At 41.1% G+C, this 17,210-nt stretch overlaps 1 protein-coding gene across 3 annotated transcripts in view; it reads left to right on the top strand.

The window, feature by feature from the left end:
* The first annotated feature begins 982 nt into the window (after positions 1-982).
* PJA2 (praja ring finger ubiquitin ligase 2) overlaps positions 983-17,210 on the top strand; it is a 63,059-nt gene continuing 46,831 nt past the window's right edge. For 2 of the 3 annotated variants that reach the window (XM_077790009.1, XM_021524779.3), the window contains exons 1-2: positions 983-1,006; positions 13,144-13,335. In XM_077790009.1, the coding sequence (XP_077646135.1) occupies positions 13,146-13,335 (190 nt within the window). In that variant the 5' untranslated portion in view covers positions 983-1,006; positions 13,144-13,145. Of the gene's footprint in view, positions 1,007-1,045; positions 1,150-13,143; positions 13,336-17,210 lie in introns of those variants that run through there. The other variant, XM_021524780.3, reaches the window with a different exon arrangement.

Raw genomic sequence — 17,210 nt, 5'->3', positions numbered from 1 at the left:
GCATTCCTAAATTATTCACTCCTAGCCATTTAAAGTGTACCCAGCATGGTAATACTGACAGCCAAAAAAACTTTTGCTGTAGATGGAAGTAGGTTAGAGTGCCATCATCTAACACTTTTTTCTTTTTCTATTTTCCAGGAAGTGATTTTGTTTATCCTTGGAACAGAGGGTAGGAATACTTGTGCAGATAACAGTGTCAAACAATGTCAGATTATCTTAATTGAAATATTTCACACAAAGTTGACATTGAGAGATTTCCCAGACTGATGATTGATATTATTAAAAATTAATAGTCGTCTGTGCTGTATTTTACTGGTGTTCAGGTAGTTTTCTTCATCTAGTATAAGGCTGTGATTTGGTTTTGTGCTGAACAGAGGTGGTCATTCAGAGATGTTTTTTGTTATTGCTGAGCAGGGATTGCACAGAACCTTTTCTGCTTTTCCCACCACCTCACTGGGGAAAGATCTTGGGGTGCCTGGGAGGCTGGGAGGGGACACAGCCAGAATAGGTGACCCCAAACTGACTAAAGGGATATTCCAGACCATATGGCATCACGGTCAGTAAAACGTGCCGAGAAGAAGGAAGGATGGGATGTTTGGACTGATGGTATTTGTCCTCCCAAATCAAGCTAAGTGTGATGGGGCTATGCCCTGCTGGAAAAGGCTGAACACCTGCTCAGCAGCGGGGAGCACGGAATTCATTCCTTGTGTTGGTTTGCTTGTGTGCGTGCCTTTTGCTCTCCCTGTTATAAACTGTCCATATCCCAATGCCTGAGTTTTGCAGCTTCCACCCTTTCGGTTCTCTCACCCGTCTTGCCGCGGGCAGGGCGGGAGCAGCTGAACCACGGCCAGCCCCGCCGGCGGCTGAGGGCGCCGCGCGGCCCGCGCCGCTCCGGGCCCGCCCCCACTCGGGATTGGTCGCTGCCCGCGCGGCCTGGCTCGGGATTGGCCGGCGCGGCGCTGCTGGCGGCGCGATTGGCCGGGAGGCGGCGGCAGGAGCGGGCGGGGTGAGTGCGGCCCCGGCCCCGCGGGGCGCCCACGAAACGGGGCGGGACGGGGACGTTGCTGGTCCTAGGGACAGTGCTTGTGCTGTGGAGCAGCCGCCTTGCTCCTTCCCTCCCGGACGGCCTGAGGGCGGGCGCCTCAGCCGGTGTGTCGAGAGGGCCGCGGCGGGCCGTGGTGGCCTCGCGAGTGGCCGCGGCTGTCTGTGGGTGCGGGGCAAGCAACGGCCGGGCAAACACGGACAGGCCTTCGGCGGCAAGGAGCTTGCAGTTAATGTCCCTTCTTCGTTGTTGGTCTGGTTTGTTCTTGTTTGGCTGGGGTTTTTTTGTTGTGTTTGGTAGTTTTTCTCCCGCGGCAGCGCGGCGGTGACTCAGTGCGCCGGGAAAAGGGGAGGTCCCTGCGGGGTCTGCGTTGTGCCACCCGAGCAGCCGCGGGTGGGAGGAGAGTCCCCGGCGAAGTGACATCGCTAACTTCGCTTCTGCGAGGCTGTGGAACACTCGCACCTCTCTCTTCGCTGGAGGAGAGGAGGTCCGAGCCAGCAGAGCAACCCCCGAGCTCAGGGTCAAGGGGAACGTGGGCCCAGAATCCAGGGAAGATTTGTCAGTGCTTGTAGTTGATGTGCCTTTTCTTTTGCACGAGTGAAATTAATTAACCTGTAGTTATACTGCCCGGAAAGGGTTTTGCACCTGGAGTGAACTTACTAGAAGTTCTCTTGAATGTTTGTGGGGAGCAGTGTTGGCTGCGGTGGAGCTGAGTGTTCTCAGGATGCCCTGCACTGCACAAGGGCTTTGTTGGGTACTGTTGGTCAGTTAACACTGAAATAGTTGAGTTGCATAGCATGTGGATCTCCGTGGTGCACAAAGACTTAGAAAGTTTATTCTAAGTTTAGAGACTGTGTACTTTACACTTTACTGTGTTAGAAAGCTTAGAGGTTGTGTTTAGGTCCTTTTTCTATGCTGTACCATATTCAGCACTTTTTTTTTTCAGTGTAGTTCTTGATTTGCAGTTGTCTGTGCACCCAGTTAAGCAGTTTAGAAGAATGACTTTTGATTGGATTTTTGCCACACTATCTAGAAAAGAAATGTGTACTGTAGTGATGAAGAGTGGTGTCAGACTGTTAGTTTTATCTTCAATGCAGAAATGAAGAATATATACTTACAGATTGAAATTTCATTTGGAAGAAGTATGCGTATTTAAAATTGTGTAAGCAAATGTATGTAATAAAATTAATTTTCTTGTAGCTGAGTCAGGCTCTCACAGAATTTATTTTTCTCTCACCCAATAAGAAAGAAAGAAGTCTGGAAAAAAGTTGTACACAAAAGTCTTTATTTTGAAGTTGCATTGAAAAGTAAGATCAGGAAATTTCTGTGAAATAGGCCTGCTTTTAAAGTTTCCTTTGCCGATATAGTGAATTGCAATGTAGTAAGGTGCAAGAGTTCTTGACACATCAAAAGTCATCTAAATAAGAAACACTTATGATTTGTTGCCTTGTTAAGACAACTGATCCTATGAAGATGTGTGCCTTCGCAAAAGTAGTTTAGCGTAGCAAGTGAAAAACATCAATAGAATGTATTGGATGACTTCCACAAACACTGTAATGGGTATTTGTTGCAAAGAGTTGAGCTGGCATTGCTACCATTTTTGCACAGAAATCTCCCTGGTGGCCTGTATTATTTGTTGAGCTGTGTTTGTTTTGATTTTTGGATTCTTAGGAAGAATACCAAAAGTATTACTGTGCTGTACCACAGTAGGGGCTGTTTGGGGGGCAGACAGGTGATTTGCAGGGTGAGTCATGTTCATTTGGCATCTGAGGTAATTGGAGGTGTGGATGTCATTTGAAGCTGTGACCATAAAACTTACCATTCTGTCAAGGTTTGTCCTAATAGTATTTTGAATAATATTTTGACCAAAGTATGGGTAACAAATTAGTTCTAATTCTTTTAATTCACTGATACAGTAATAACCCCCTTGCATGTTAGTGGATATGTCTGTAAGTCCAGTAGAGCCCACTTCAGTTACAATGGTACTTCAGCAATACTGTATCTATATGTTTAGTAGTGTATTTTGACAGGTTCTAGAGAGCTACTTTGCATTTATTTCAGTTGGAAAATGTGTTTAAAGGCTTCAGGTAATACCATGAAATAAATGCTCAAGTTACAGAAACAACTTCAAATGTGGAATAAGCAGATAAACCTAGACTACTAGAGAGGGACAACAAGCTCATCTTAGCCTTCTGTTCAGAGCATCCATCGACATACTGTGTTTGTCCCTAAAGAATACACTGACCTGAACCAGAGGCTGGAACTTCAGCTTCTGTGGTTTTGATAGCCTGGGTTCAAACTCACTATGCAGCTTATCAGGGGAATGTCCCGAAGTGCTTGTAGTGGGGCTGTGCACATTTAATACAGGGCAGTTATTTCAGTTGTCAAGGTGCAAAATGCAGTAGGTCTTACAAGAACCTTGGTTGTCATACAGGCCACATCTGGCTGTCTGTTTATGTGGAGGAGGACTATGATTTATTTATATGGGAAATTGAGGTAATTATTGATGAGCTCGTAGTAATGAGTGCAGTACTGTGCTAGGATGACAGAGTGGATGGTCATGTAAATTGCTAAATGTTCATGTGTTGTGGTGGAAAAAATTACTTACAAATTCTGCTGCCAATGGCATTAATCATCCTGAGTAGTTTAAAAACAGCTTTTCAAATTTGATTAATTTAAAGTGTGATGTTTTCATACTAAATCCTTATGCAGCATTTCAGGTAACTAAATATGTGACTGTGGAAACAGAGAGAATTCCACATGGCATGTGTGTGTCCTTAACAATTACTAAAATAGAACCTAAAAAGTTTGTGGTTGTTCAGATTCTGAAGTCCCCTATAATTTTTATGTATTGCTGTAGCATCGTCAATATCTCTTTGATAGAAGAAAAGCAGGCAAAAGAAAATCCAAGGTTGTAACAGATTTGATATTTAAATGATGCCGTTAGTTGATACTATAGAAAAGTGTAATACAGAGAAATGGTTCTGATCCTGAAGGTAGCTTATGGATTATTTCTCAGGAGCTTAGTGATAATTGGTTATATCAAAGTGTCCTGTCATGTCAGCTTAGTGTCAGAATGTTCCAAAACATTCAAGAGAAGTTTACCTAACCCAGGTGCTTTCAAACAGTAGCAAAATCTGCCTTTTGTTTTGGTGTTGCTATAGTCAACTTCGTATGTTAACTAGATCTTTATGTGTCTGGTGAATCAGATATTGTTTGGCAGCTTTAAAAAAATATTGTGGTGTAGGGTTCTGAGAGTACTGTCAGGAGCCTGCAGCAGCATTTTTGAGACCTAAAATCTGGCTCCTAGGTAACGGATATGTAATATGTTTCCATGAGTGTAATAAGGTGCTTTAAGTGAAAAGCAGTGTTTTTTAAAAGGAGATTACAAAAAATCAAGTACTTGTACCATACCAAGAAAATCCAGTGCAATTTCATACAGCATATTAATTGTGTAACCTTTCAAACATTTTTGAAAAGAAAAGAAGTGTAAAAGTAATAAAAATTAATTGTGATTTATCTTCTATGTGAAAAATAAGCAAATAGTTATCGGTAGTCATGTTGTAGCACCAGCAGTTTGGAGGGAAAAAGTACAGATTTTCCGCTCCATCCAAAAGTAGATATGTAGAGCTGTCATTCCAGCCTGGGGGCAGAATAAATATCTGAAATTCTGGAGCTTTGGTGAGGGAAGTGACTGTGGAGCTGTAAGGACCTCAAAGTTGTCAGGCTTATCCTTTCCCAGCCCTTCCTCCCAGTGATTCTAAAACAGATGTTTGTTTGAATACTTTTCTTTGGTTTGTTTTTCTGATAGATATTCCTCAGCCTCCCCAGGCAATCTGTTTGAGGGATACAGTGTTCTTACTGGTAGAAACATTTCCCTTTTGTCATTTCCGTGTGTTGTTTCTGTGTGTCAGGGAAAACAATGATCTTTTTTGAAGCAAGGTGTTTAAAAACTGTATGCAGAGCATAAGATCTAATTTCCATTGTTGGTCAGGATACAAAGGTTACTTTTCTTGTCTTGTAGTTCTGTGTGTTGCTCTTTGCCAAAACAGAGGGAAGCATTGATTTGACTTTTGCTTATTGTGGTCCTCTATAATCCTCCACTGCTCGTCTGCTTAGCTGAACATTGCCAATTGTTCCCTCTTTAGTAATTCCTTCAGTTGTTCATTCCTACTTGACAATAATCTCTCATGCTTCTCTTTTTGAGAATGATTTTACTTCTTCACAGGCATACTGCAATAACTTCAGGTTCTGTTTCGTGACACTTCAGGTGAACTCTCCTGTCTGTTGATTGGATCAGAGGCTTTTGTTACCCTTGTATCCAAGACAAAGAATTAAGTTTATGAGTGAAGAAGAGTTTGAAGTACTGAGACCTCCCTGTTCTTCAGGAGAAAAAACCAACAACAAAACAAAACGCCTCCAAACTTTGAAAAAAAAGGTTTAAAAGTTGCTTTTACTGCTTCTGATAATGATGAGGTTTGATTGCATGTTTTAGGTTAATTTTACTTTAATAAAGACAGCTGTATGAGATGATAGCAATGCAAAAACACATCTTTGTGATGAATTCTAGTGTGATAAATTATATCTCTTCATCATGTGAGAATTTCCAGGGCCTGCACTTCCACCTTGAGATTCTTTTGTCATTTCTACTTGCTGTGTTTATCAGGAGGAAGTGATTGTTCTGGATTCTTGAAGTGTTTTAGGGTCATCTGCACTGACAAAAGTAAAAGTGTACCTTTTCTGCTTAAAGTGTAGACAAATCTTGTCATTTTGTTGATTATTAGTTTCTATTTGAAATATTTCACCTCCAGAGACATGCTTCCTCCTCTGGGAAGTTTATAATCCAAACTTAAACAAGAATACAAGATGTAAGTCAAGAATACAGTCATAAGAAGAGAGGAGAGATATGGGAGTGGGGGGTTGGTGTCTGAATTTCAGAATGTCTTCTGACAAGCAGTAGGTAAAAATCGCTACTTCTGTGCCCTTAGTTTAGTACACCTACTTAGAATACAAAAACTTGTGATATTGGGAAAGGAGGGAGATGAGAAAGCTTGCAGGATGATTAGCAGCACATAATAGCGTTCTGTATTAACAGAACAGATTGCGGCAGGGACTGCTGGTGAAGTTAGGCTTTTTATTCTCAAAGTTATAATGCTAGCTTTCTGTGGGAGGATGGTGCTTGCTGTTACTTGGTTAGTACGTGGCATACACATTGTCCTCATCTTTAAAAGCTTTTAATACTGAAGTTGCTTAATCTTCCCTCTTGAGATTTAATGTGTAATTTCTGCTGAAGCTATTAGGATGAAAGCTGTAAAACTGATTAATACAGTGGTAAAGCAAAGCTGTCAGTTTATCAGATCAAATAGAGGATTGAGGATTTTTGTCAGGGGAGATGAAAATGATGCATTCAAACTATTTACAGTTATGAGTAAGAAAGTAAAGAGAACTGGGCTAAAGTCAGAGCAAGTATAAAAAACCTGGAAATAATACAGGAGTTGTGTATAGCACTGAAGCAGATAGACCCTTAGAAAATGGTGTCATATCAGTACTGGAATGGCTCAGTTCTACCACCTCAGCTGTGCTAATGCAACAGCCTGCTGAACTTCTTAAAAATGAAGGCAGACTTAGACTCTCAAAGAAGGAGATCTGAGATCTGCCAGAGCTGAGTAAGTTAATGCGGGCTGCTTTAGAGCTTCACAGCCAACCATTGCAGTGACGCCTGAAGCTGCATCAGAGGAAGCCACCCTAGCTCTGGCTCTTTGGCTCAAGTCACCAGATGTCAGACATCAGCCTAGGGGGTTCTGTGCTGTCGTGTTGGTCAGAAGAGCCTGGAGGAGAGGAGCTGAGCAGGATCTTTGGAGATCTGTGGAGGATGTTTAAGGACAGAAGGGAACTGCCTTAAGATGGTAATTTGTAGCAACTTGCCCATTCGCACATCTCTGTATAGAAGGTTATGACTGGGCTCTACTTATTAAGGGACTTCTGGACTTGAAGAATTTTTGTCTCTGCTTCATGACTTGTCCTGTGAATATGTCTAATGCATTTCTTTTAGAGCAACTGTTGCTATCATACCAGCATGGTAGTGTGGAGGAAGGGTTTTAGGAAGGCCTTGGGAATGGCAAACTGAGGAAAAGGATACATTTCTGTATGCCCCATTGTTTCGGGAAAGTTTCTCCTCAGCATTTCTCTGTAGACCCCCTTCTCCCCACCCCTGAGCAGTTCCCATTGGACCTGACACTGGGGTGGTTCTGATGTGCCCAGGCTGGACACTGTCACTATTGTTTAGACCTTAACTCTTAATTCTGCTGTATAAAACTGTATCTGGTCAGCAGCCCAGTGTCTTTGGTCCCTGCAACCGTTCAGGCAATACAACCTCTCTGGACAAGCATACCACTGGTCTCTCTTGGTCTCTTTATCTCGAATCCTAGCGGCGACTGAGGCAACGCTGCCGCTCGGACCGTGCTGACCCAGCCCTGCCTGGTGAGCCCAGGGCAGCGGGACCGCGGAAAACCCCGGCCCCGAGAGGGGACAGCTAGCCGGAGGGTCCCGGGGGGCCGGGGAGGGACGGGGGACAGCAGCGAGAACCCCCCGAAAGCTGCAAGCAACCGCTGATACTTTCATGCATATACTTTAATTCACTCTTGTTTGTATAGTGGCAGCACTTGCTCCATTTCAAGTCTGGAAAAATTTTTTCTTAATTTGGGTAGAGTTGTGAATTGTTTATGATGTTTATGGGAGGTCATTATTGAGATTTGGGATATACAGACAATGTCCAAAATAGTAATCAACTTATTTCTTTTAGCCTTCATGTTGACTAATGTTTTGGTAAATGCAGAAATTTATTATTTGTAAACTTAATAGTTATATGTGTAATATTAATAGGCTGCCATAATTCAGAACTTCAGTTTTGCATTTATGGCACAAATTGCATACAAAACTGCAGGATTTTAGGGAAATGCAAAACAAACCATTTAGTATTTAAGTAGGAAGAAGCTGCTCTTTGCTGATGATCATTTGCCTCTTTTGGGAAGAGTCTCAAACCAGTATCAGAATATTTTTATATGATCATAGGTTTTGGGGGTCTATTTTTAAAAAAATGTAATCTGAGAGGTAAAAAAACACTACTAAACTATATTCTAATTTAAAATTAAATCAGTAGTGGACCAGCCTGACAGCTTATTGAATTTGGGCTCCAGGCTGCTTGCAGCCTCAGGCAGAGAGAAGGAACTATACTGACTGAAAACATTGACTTAGTGGAATCTGTAGCTTAAAGGAGAGTTCAAAATTACTTGTAAGGTTGATGAAAAGACAATGCCTTGAAAGTATGTCCCTGAAGCATATTCCATTTGTCAGTGTACTTGTAGCTGAGCTGATACTGCTTATGAAAATAATTGCTACTGTGTTCTCAAATATCCTATGAGGAGCCTTAAGTCATTTCTAAACCAGAGAGTTTGAGTAAGGAACTTTTGGTTGAATGAATTGGATCCATAAGAAAAAGATTTGATTTTTGTTTATCATCCAGTGTATTGTTTTGAGCAGTGATAGAGCCACGTTTCTACACAACAGTTTGTATGGGATAATGTTCTATATGTTTGACTGAAAACAGTGTTGATAAACGGGAATATTTTTGTTACTGCTAGCCAAGCCCTTTTCTGCTTCTCACCCCAGCAGTGAGAAGGTTGGGGGTGCACAAGGAGTTGGGGGGACACAGCCAGGACAGCTGACCCCAGCTGACCAGAGGGATATTCAAGACTATGTGGCATCACGCTCAGCTGATAGGGGGAGAAAGGTTGGCCAGGCTGCTGGACTTTGGAACTGTCTGAGCATTGTTGGGTTGCTGATGAGCAATTAAATCTTATTCGCATTATTCATTTTTCCTTGCTTTTATATCTTTGTCTTCTTATTTATTTTTTCCTTAAAGAAACCCCCAGATTCCAAAACTCTCTTTATCATGGCCCATGGGATATTTCACTTTTATCCTTCTTATTTTCTCACAATATCTACTGGTTGGAAGAGTGAGTGAGCACCTGTGTGATATTTAGCTGCCTACTGGGGTTAGACTCTGGCATGTAGGTTTTCTGAGATTGAGATTAATACCAGGCCACAAAAGTAAATTTTAACTGCATATTCATTGCTGTGAGTATTAATCTGCTATTGTATGCAGTCTGAAGGTTGTAAGCATTGTTAAAAATTTAAATATTTTTGGTGTTAATCTGCCCATAGAGGCAAGAAAAAAATTGTGACAGCAGTATGTTGTTTCAGTTATTTAAATTGAAATATTCCTCTCATTTTTGGGATTGTGTACCTTTCTTCTGTTAACTGAAATGAAGTAATCTCTTTGCAGTCCTGAGCAGTGGTGCTTAGCAAACTAAAAACACTCCATTCTAATTATTTTCTTTTTTAATCCAACTGCACTTATAAGCTTTCAATACTTGCAGAAGAAAGAGATGTAGAATACTGGTTCCATGTAAAGAATATTGGATAATACATTATAAAAGAATTTGAATACTTTTCTTGAAACATTTATTTGTGTTGAAAAGGGGAGTGATTTTGTTATGATTCAGAAATAGTCAGTTATGGGGGAGGGTGTGAAGAACATGAGTTGGTTTTAAGTTTTGCCCATTTGACAGCCAAATGAATTCATATACTTCTGGAAATAAATGCAGATTTTTTTTTTTTTTAAGATGATAACCTAGAAAACAGTAATTGTATCAGTATAACATGCATTCCCTTTTCAAACTCTGAAAAGAGAATGCATATAGGAGAAAATTCATGTAATTAATAAAAATGTAATTCATGGATATAAGAGAAAAAAGAGCAATTGAGGAGGATAAAGGATTTATTTTTCTTTCTATGTTAGGTGTTGAGATTGGGTCCATTCCACCTTCTTGCCCAGTCCTCTCTGGGCCCCCTGGCCGTATTCTGCCGAGCTTTTTCCTCCTATGTAATAGGCCTGTGGTAAGAAGTCCCTTTCCTGCTCTCTTGTAGCCCCACTTTAGGTACTGGAAGGTGCTGTAAGGTCTTCCTGGAGCCTTGTCCAGGCAGAACAGCCCCAGCTCTCCCAGCCTGATTTCACAGGTGAGGTGCTCTGGCCTCAGATCACCTTCATGGCCCTCAGTCATGCACTGCACAGCCCAAGAGGGCTGCTGCTCTTGTCACTGGTGCACAGGATGTGATGGAATTGAGGAGATAGGAGCGAACAAAAGGTAATGGAGAGGAGACTAAAGAGAGGTGACCAGCTTTCAGTGGGTGAGGACAGGATCCTGCCAGCATCCGTCTGAGCAGGAAATTCCAGTCCTACATGTAGCTCTGTAAATCAGTTTGAGATTTTTTTAATGTAGTATTGTGGTCAAGAACATGGATGTTTTCTGTAACTTAAACATACAGTGCTAGGTTGTGAGCACATGCAGGCATGCATCTACTCTAATCTCAAACACTTACATCTGGAAAAACAGGGATTTTTTTTTTTCATTTTTCTAAATTCATGGAAGAGGACAAGTTGGTTAGGATTTGGTCTAGATACTGAGGCTTTGTGTGCTCCAGCCTGTAATTTGGTGTCTCTAGGGAGTGGTGTCCTTAGTGCAGTGTTGGTAGAAGTAGAGGAAGCACACCACTCTGTCAGTGTTTAAGGCAGTGCCTGTTAAAGGTAGGATCTACCTCTTTGCGAACTGTGTGTTTTATGAGACAATCTCTCCTATATTTTAATAGCTCTGGTAATCCAAAATGCTTTCCTGTTCACAATCCTTTTGAGGAATTCAGGTGATTGCAATATTTTTTCTGGAAGCATGGATGTGTATGTATAAACATTTCCACCCAGCAAACTGAATAATTAGCTAATTTGCCCTATACCTTAGTTATTTATTCACTGGTGCATTGCTTCTCTAAGACTGGTCCATTTTACAGAAATGCATCATCGGGGACTATTGGTGTGCTTTGAACAGGTCTGCTAAATTGACCTGAAGCAATACCTACTCCTTAGGCTGAGCTAGCCTGGAAGAAATACCTGATAGAGGATATTGTGTTTCACAGCTTCAATGTCTTGAAGGGTTTCTTGTAAATGGTTTCTGCATTCATGTGGCTAAATGCTGCTCAAGTGCATGCCTCCATCTCTTTATTTTTGAGATATTTTGTATTTAGGTAGAAGTTAGCCTCTCCTGAAAAGCAAATGTGACATCCGTACCTCCAGTAAGTGGTGGAAGCTTTCACTGTCTTGATGGGATAAGTCTCCCCCAGGACAGAAGAATAGTAACTGCCTGCTCTGTCTTCTAGAAGCAGTTGAATATGTGATGAGAGGCTCTGTATGTGAGAGCATTATTTGGAACAGAAAATGTAGTGCATTAAACAGATTTTGCATGTTGTGAACATCAGTTTTATAAAAAATGAAATATTTGCATTCAGAGAGCTTGACTCTGTTGAGTGGACATCTGTTTTTGAACAATGCTGATGTTTTAGAGAACAAAATGAAATTAAGAGTTATGTAATTTTGTTGTATTTTTACCTTGTTTGTTTCAACCACTTCTCTGTTCAAGAACAGATTTTTGCATTGCTATTCTGATTTACTAATTTAGCTGTTGGATTTTATTCTACAGATTTGCATGAGGCTGCTAATTATCAGTTCCCTCTGGCAGTCTGCTGACCAACCATGCTGTAATGAAGGGAAATTTCAGAATTGTCAGAGCTTGGTTGAAAAGAAATAACTTGCTGGTTGATTTAATAAAGATATTAACTACTGGCTGACTAGATAGGAAAATGAAATGTCAGTCCTGTTTTTTCTTGCACTAGTTGCCAGGATTTTTGTTTGGCAAAGATGTCAAGAGTTTTCACCTTTCTGAAGATTGCAGGAGTGGTATAGTTAATAACAAAACAAGCGTTTTAGGTTCTGATTTTTAATGTAGGATAGGCAGATCTGGACAAATACTAAAAAATATTTCCAGGGAAAATTATGTGTAATCAAACTACATAGAGCTTTATAGATGAATCATGAAAAAAATGCCTCAGCTACCTGCTATTTTTTTTTTCTGCCAAGGTTCAATCTCTTTCATATGTGTCTGCCCATAGATACTCTGTTTTTAAGTGTAATGAAGAGATTAGTTGCACAGCCAGGAAATAAAAAAAGCTTCCTATTTTTCTAAGGTTCATAATACTCTATATTAATGGTTGCAAACTTAATCTTCCTTGTCTTTAATGTTAACTTTTTAATTTGGTGAGTTTCAAGAACAGAAACTTTTAAAATCCATATCTAGTAAAGATTAAAAGTGACTTAGAGGGACACAACTCTATAGCTGAAATAGTGAACTTCTAATTGCAGTTGTACCAGCAACAGCTTTTGGGCATGAACTCTTGTGTTAGATTATTAATACCTGATAATACTGCTGAATTAAAGTCTCTCTTTATTAAAATATTGCAGCCTTTTTCCACAGTTCCTCAAGTTCCTTTTTACTCCTTATGCTATATTTTCTTGGTAAAAGCTGTAAGTTTCATTAATAAGAAAAACTACTGCAAGAAGAAGCAAAGTGTGGGCTATGCTTTGTATGGCCATGCCTTAACATACTACCTCTAGCAGTAAGAATAAAGCCTTCTCCCTGGGACTTTCATTTTAGAAAGTGTAAATTGATTAATTATACTTTTCCACTCACAAAGATAAGCTAGCTAGGGTTTCCTGAATTGTGCTGTTTTACCTGAAGGATTTTCCATTGCAGTGCTTGCAAATCTTTTCTGCAAGCTGATATATGTGTTGCGTCACCTTTATGAACAGAGTGAAAAAAAAAACCCATAAACCTGTGACATCTGGGATTGATTTAAAAAAAACCAAACAACTATTAAGTCTCTGTTATGTTCTAAAGACACGTTAAGATGGGGACACAGTGTTTGCCAGTATTATTTAGTGTAGATGAAAACTCAGTTACATGCTTTCATAATGGATGGGCCCAGAGCACTCTATGTTCTTAATAATCACATTGTAAATGAAGCTTAAGACTTCAAAGAAATAGAGAAGTCCTTGGTAAAAGAGTATATCAAAGTGTTAGGGAGGAGGGAAACTGCAAAGATATGTTGTTTAACAAGTATCTCTGTCTTTTTCTTTCCCCCATAATCTTGTGTAGCAATGGGCCAAGGACTTGGCAAAACTGCCTGGCCCAAACCTGCAGGAGGATATCAGACTATTACAGGTGAAAGAAAACATTCCTTTCTTGGGCTTAGACCATTTTTGAATAATCAAGACAGAGATGGACATCAACAGAATGACAACTGCAAACAATTAGAATTGGAAGATGTTCAGAAAGAGAATTCCTCATGTATGTATGTACATATCTTTGGGTATGTGCTATTTCATTGCAAACTGGGGTGCTTGGGGCTGGAGGAGAAAGGCACATTGAGAGCCATATAAGGGGCTCATGTTATTGAGCCACTTAAATAACATGAAAGTATATTTCCTATGTCTTTATTTTGCTTTTATACTAAATTTCATTCTATAAAGTATAAGTAATCTAATAAATCTATATTAGGCTATGTAGTTTTGCCTGAAGAACATTCATCATGTGTTCTAACAAACTAGAAAACAATAACATTGTTTAGTTCAAATTATTTTGTCCAAATTAAAATTCACATTTGGAAGAAAATGCCTATTCTAACCTTCTGTTTAGAATGAGGCTGTGAAATATTTGATGCATCATGAACCAGGTTGTTCTTTGTCAACCATAGCGAAAATTAGTTGAAGCCTCTAAAACATCTTTAAAAGTTTTTTTTTTTTATTTGTGTATACCAGTTAGACCCTTTCTTGTTTAATGAGTACTGGATGTTAGTATTTACCAAAATGCCTTCTGTGACATTATCATCTGAATAATAATTTAATAGAGGAATACAGAACGCCTTCTTGGATTAGAAATATGGTCCCATGTCTTTGCCTGAGGTTTTCAGCTTAAAAAACCTTATTTGATACAACCTTAGATCTTCAAAAGTGCCTGGGGGGTAAAAGACTTGGGCATGCTTCTCAACACTGGCTGAGTGTTTTGTCAGCAATAATGTGGCAGCAGAGCAGTGACAATCTGCCTGTGCTGAGCACTGGTTAGGTTAAAGCTCAAGTGCTGTGTCCAGTTCTGGGCTCTTCGGTTCAGGAAGTACATTGAGGGGCTGGAAGGTGTCCAGAGAAGGGCAGCAGGGCTGGGGGAGGGACTGGAGTACACGTCAAATGAACAGCAGCTGAGGGAGCTGCGGGTGCTCAGTCTCAAGTAAAGGAGGGTCAGAGGATCTTCCTGCTCTGTATAATTGCCTGAGAGGAGGCTGGAGCGAGGCGGGTGTGGTTCTTTCTGCCCAGGAACAAGTGATGGAGCAAGAATAAATGGCCTCAGATTGCACCAGAGGAGGTTTAATTGGCTGTTAGGTAAAGTATCTTCACCAGAGGGTTTGCCCGTCATTGGAAGAGGCTGCTCGAAAAACTGGCAGTTGCCAGTTCCTGGTGGTTCTTAAAAGGCATGCATACAAAGTCTAATGGTGGACTTGGCAGTGCTAGATTTGTGGTTGCACTTGATACCTTAGTGGTCTTTTCCAGCATAAGTGATTATATTGCTCTACAAGGCAGGTTTGTTTTTTTTTTCTCCTGCCTGTATAGACTGTTTTGAAACTGCTTTCTTATTCTAATTTTTTCTTTTAAAATGATAATGGTATAGTGCTGTCTTAGCTTTGTATTCAATTGTTTTTGTAATCTGTTAGGTGATGTAGATCATCTTGGGGTGGTTTTAATTTTTTCTAATTGAAGTGTGTTTACTGTTGTCCATGCTTCATACATTTTCTATCCTTCCATCTCGTTAAAGGTCTGTTTCCTGTAAGGCAGTATTGATGTTAATGAAGTCTCTATATAATGCTACCACATTTGTTGTTTCAGTTATACAGATATGCATGCAGTTATTTTATGGATCATTAGATATATGCAGTTTAAGGGTGTATTCTCTCCCTGTTCCTGATACAGTTGCTTTGTATGTACATTAGTTTAATAACAAGATGCCTTTCCTTTACATTTGTTTGTGTCTATATTACAACTCTTCAGATTTGTCTTACAGAACCATTTTGGATTTATTCACTTTCTCTGTCTCCAGGAGGCTATATTTTTCCCTGGCTGGAATTATATTTTGGATTTATTTACTTTCTTTGTCTCCAGTAGGCTATATTTTTCCCTGGCTGGATAGGTATTACCTAAAATGCTGCATATTTTCTGAATTAGAAGGCACTTACAAGAATCATTGTGCCCAATTCCTGGCCGTAGAACATCCCCAAGAATCACTCTTGTGTGCCCAGGAGTATTGTCCAAACACTTCTTGAACTCGGTCAGGCCAGTGCTGCAACCACTGCCCTGGGGAGCCTGTTCCAGTGCCCAAACACTCTCTGGGGCAAGAACCTTTACCTGATACCCAACCTAAACCTCCCCTGACACAGCTTCAGGCCATTCCCTTGGGTCCTGTCCCTGTGCTCCCCAGAGAAGAGACCAGCATCTGCCCCTCCTCTGCCTCTCTAGGGTTGAAGACCCCAGTGAGATCTCCCCTCTGTCTTTTCTTCTCCAAGATGAAAAGACCAAGTCACCTCATCTGCTCCTTGTGTGGCTTCCCCGTTTTGTTTCTTCACCATCTTCATGGCCCTCTTTTAGACATTTTCTAATATCTTTGTATCTCACATGGTGGTACCCAAAACTGCCCCCAGCACTTGACATGAGGCTGCCCCAGCCCAGAGTGGGACAATCTCCTCCCTTGCCCAGCTGGTGATGCTGAGCCTGATGTCCCCAGGACAGGGCTGGCCCTCCTGGCTGCCAGGCCACTGCTTATACATGTTGAACTTGCTATTGACCAGGGTCCCCTGTGCTGCTCTCCAGCATCCCATCTTAGTGTCATCAGCAAACTTACTTAATGCACCTTTGAGTCCTGTGTCTTAGTTGTTCATGAAGATCTGAAGAGCACAGGGATGAGGGTGGAGCCCTGTGGAATTCCACTAGTGGTAGGTCACCAGTGAGATTTCACTCCATTCACTGTTACCTTTTGTACCTGACTTGTGAGCCAGTTACTCACCCATCACATGATGTGTTTATCCAGTTGTGTGCTGGGTGTTTTGTCCATAAGAAGCCTATGTGAGGCAGTATCAAAACCTTTGCTAAAATACATAAAGATTACATGAGAAAGTTTCCTTGATCCAGTAGCTGGGATACCTTGTCATAATAGGTTTGACAAGCAGAACTTTCCCCTCATGAATTTGTGCTGGCTGTGGCCAAGGGCTGCATTTCCTTCAGGTTTTTCACTACACCAGAATAGTCATGTCTGTAATTTTACCAGTCACTGAAATGGACTGTAGCAGCATGTGGCTGACTGACAGGCCTGCCTTTCCCATGTCATCCTTTCCCTCCTTGAAAACTGGGACAGCATTAGCCATGGTTCAGTCAGTTGGGACCTCTACAGATTCCCTGAACTGTTCAAAAATCATTGAGAGAGGCCTTGCTGTGATATCAGCGGACTAGTTGACTATCCTCAGATGAATCCCGTCAGGCCTTATAAACTTACAGCAGGAGCAGCAGATCCCATGCATGTTCAGGATTGACTGGGAGTTGATAATTTTCCAGCTCAGGTACCTGGGACCTCCTTGGACATCCTCTCTTCATCAGTGTTGAAGATGGGCAAAGAAATCATGTAACAACTCTGCCTTCTCTCTGTCCCCATCTGTGTGGTGACCATCATCCTGTAATGGGCTAATGTTATTCCTGCACTGCCTTTGCTACTGACATACTTAATAAAACTTTTTGTTAAGTCCCCCATGTTTCTGGCCTCCATCAACCCCAACTGAGCTTTGCCACATTGATTTTTTTTCCCTACAGTGGCAGCAGCATCTCTTCCTCCCATGTCACCTAACTTTTCTTCCACTGGCCATACACCTTCTTTTCTGGCTTTAGCTTGAAAAGATGATCCCTGGTCATCCGAGCCAGCCTTTTATCTCACTTTCTTGACTTCCAGCATTTTTGGAATTGACTGCTCCTATGCCCTTGGGATGTGGTCCTTAAAAATGACCAGCACTGACCCCGGCAGCTTCCAGAGCATTTTCCCTGGATCTCACTAACTAGTTCCCTGAGCAGCCTGAAGTCTTCTTATGTCTTTAATTGAATTTTTTACTTTTTTCTTCATTCACCAGAGACTTTGAT

The sequence above is a fragment of the Lonchura striata genome, chromosome Z, assembly GCF_046129695.1.
Source record: "Lonchura striata isolate bLonStr1 chromosome Z, bLonStr1.mat, whole genome shotgun sequence".
In the NCBI taxonomy this organism is placed as follows: Eukaryota; Metazoa; Chordata; class Aves; order Passeriformes; family Estrildidae; genus Lonchura; species Lonchura striata.
The sequence above is the reverse complement of the archived record's forward strand: the minus strand, read 5'-3'. Positions and strand labels throughout refer to the sequence as shown.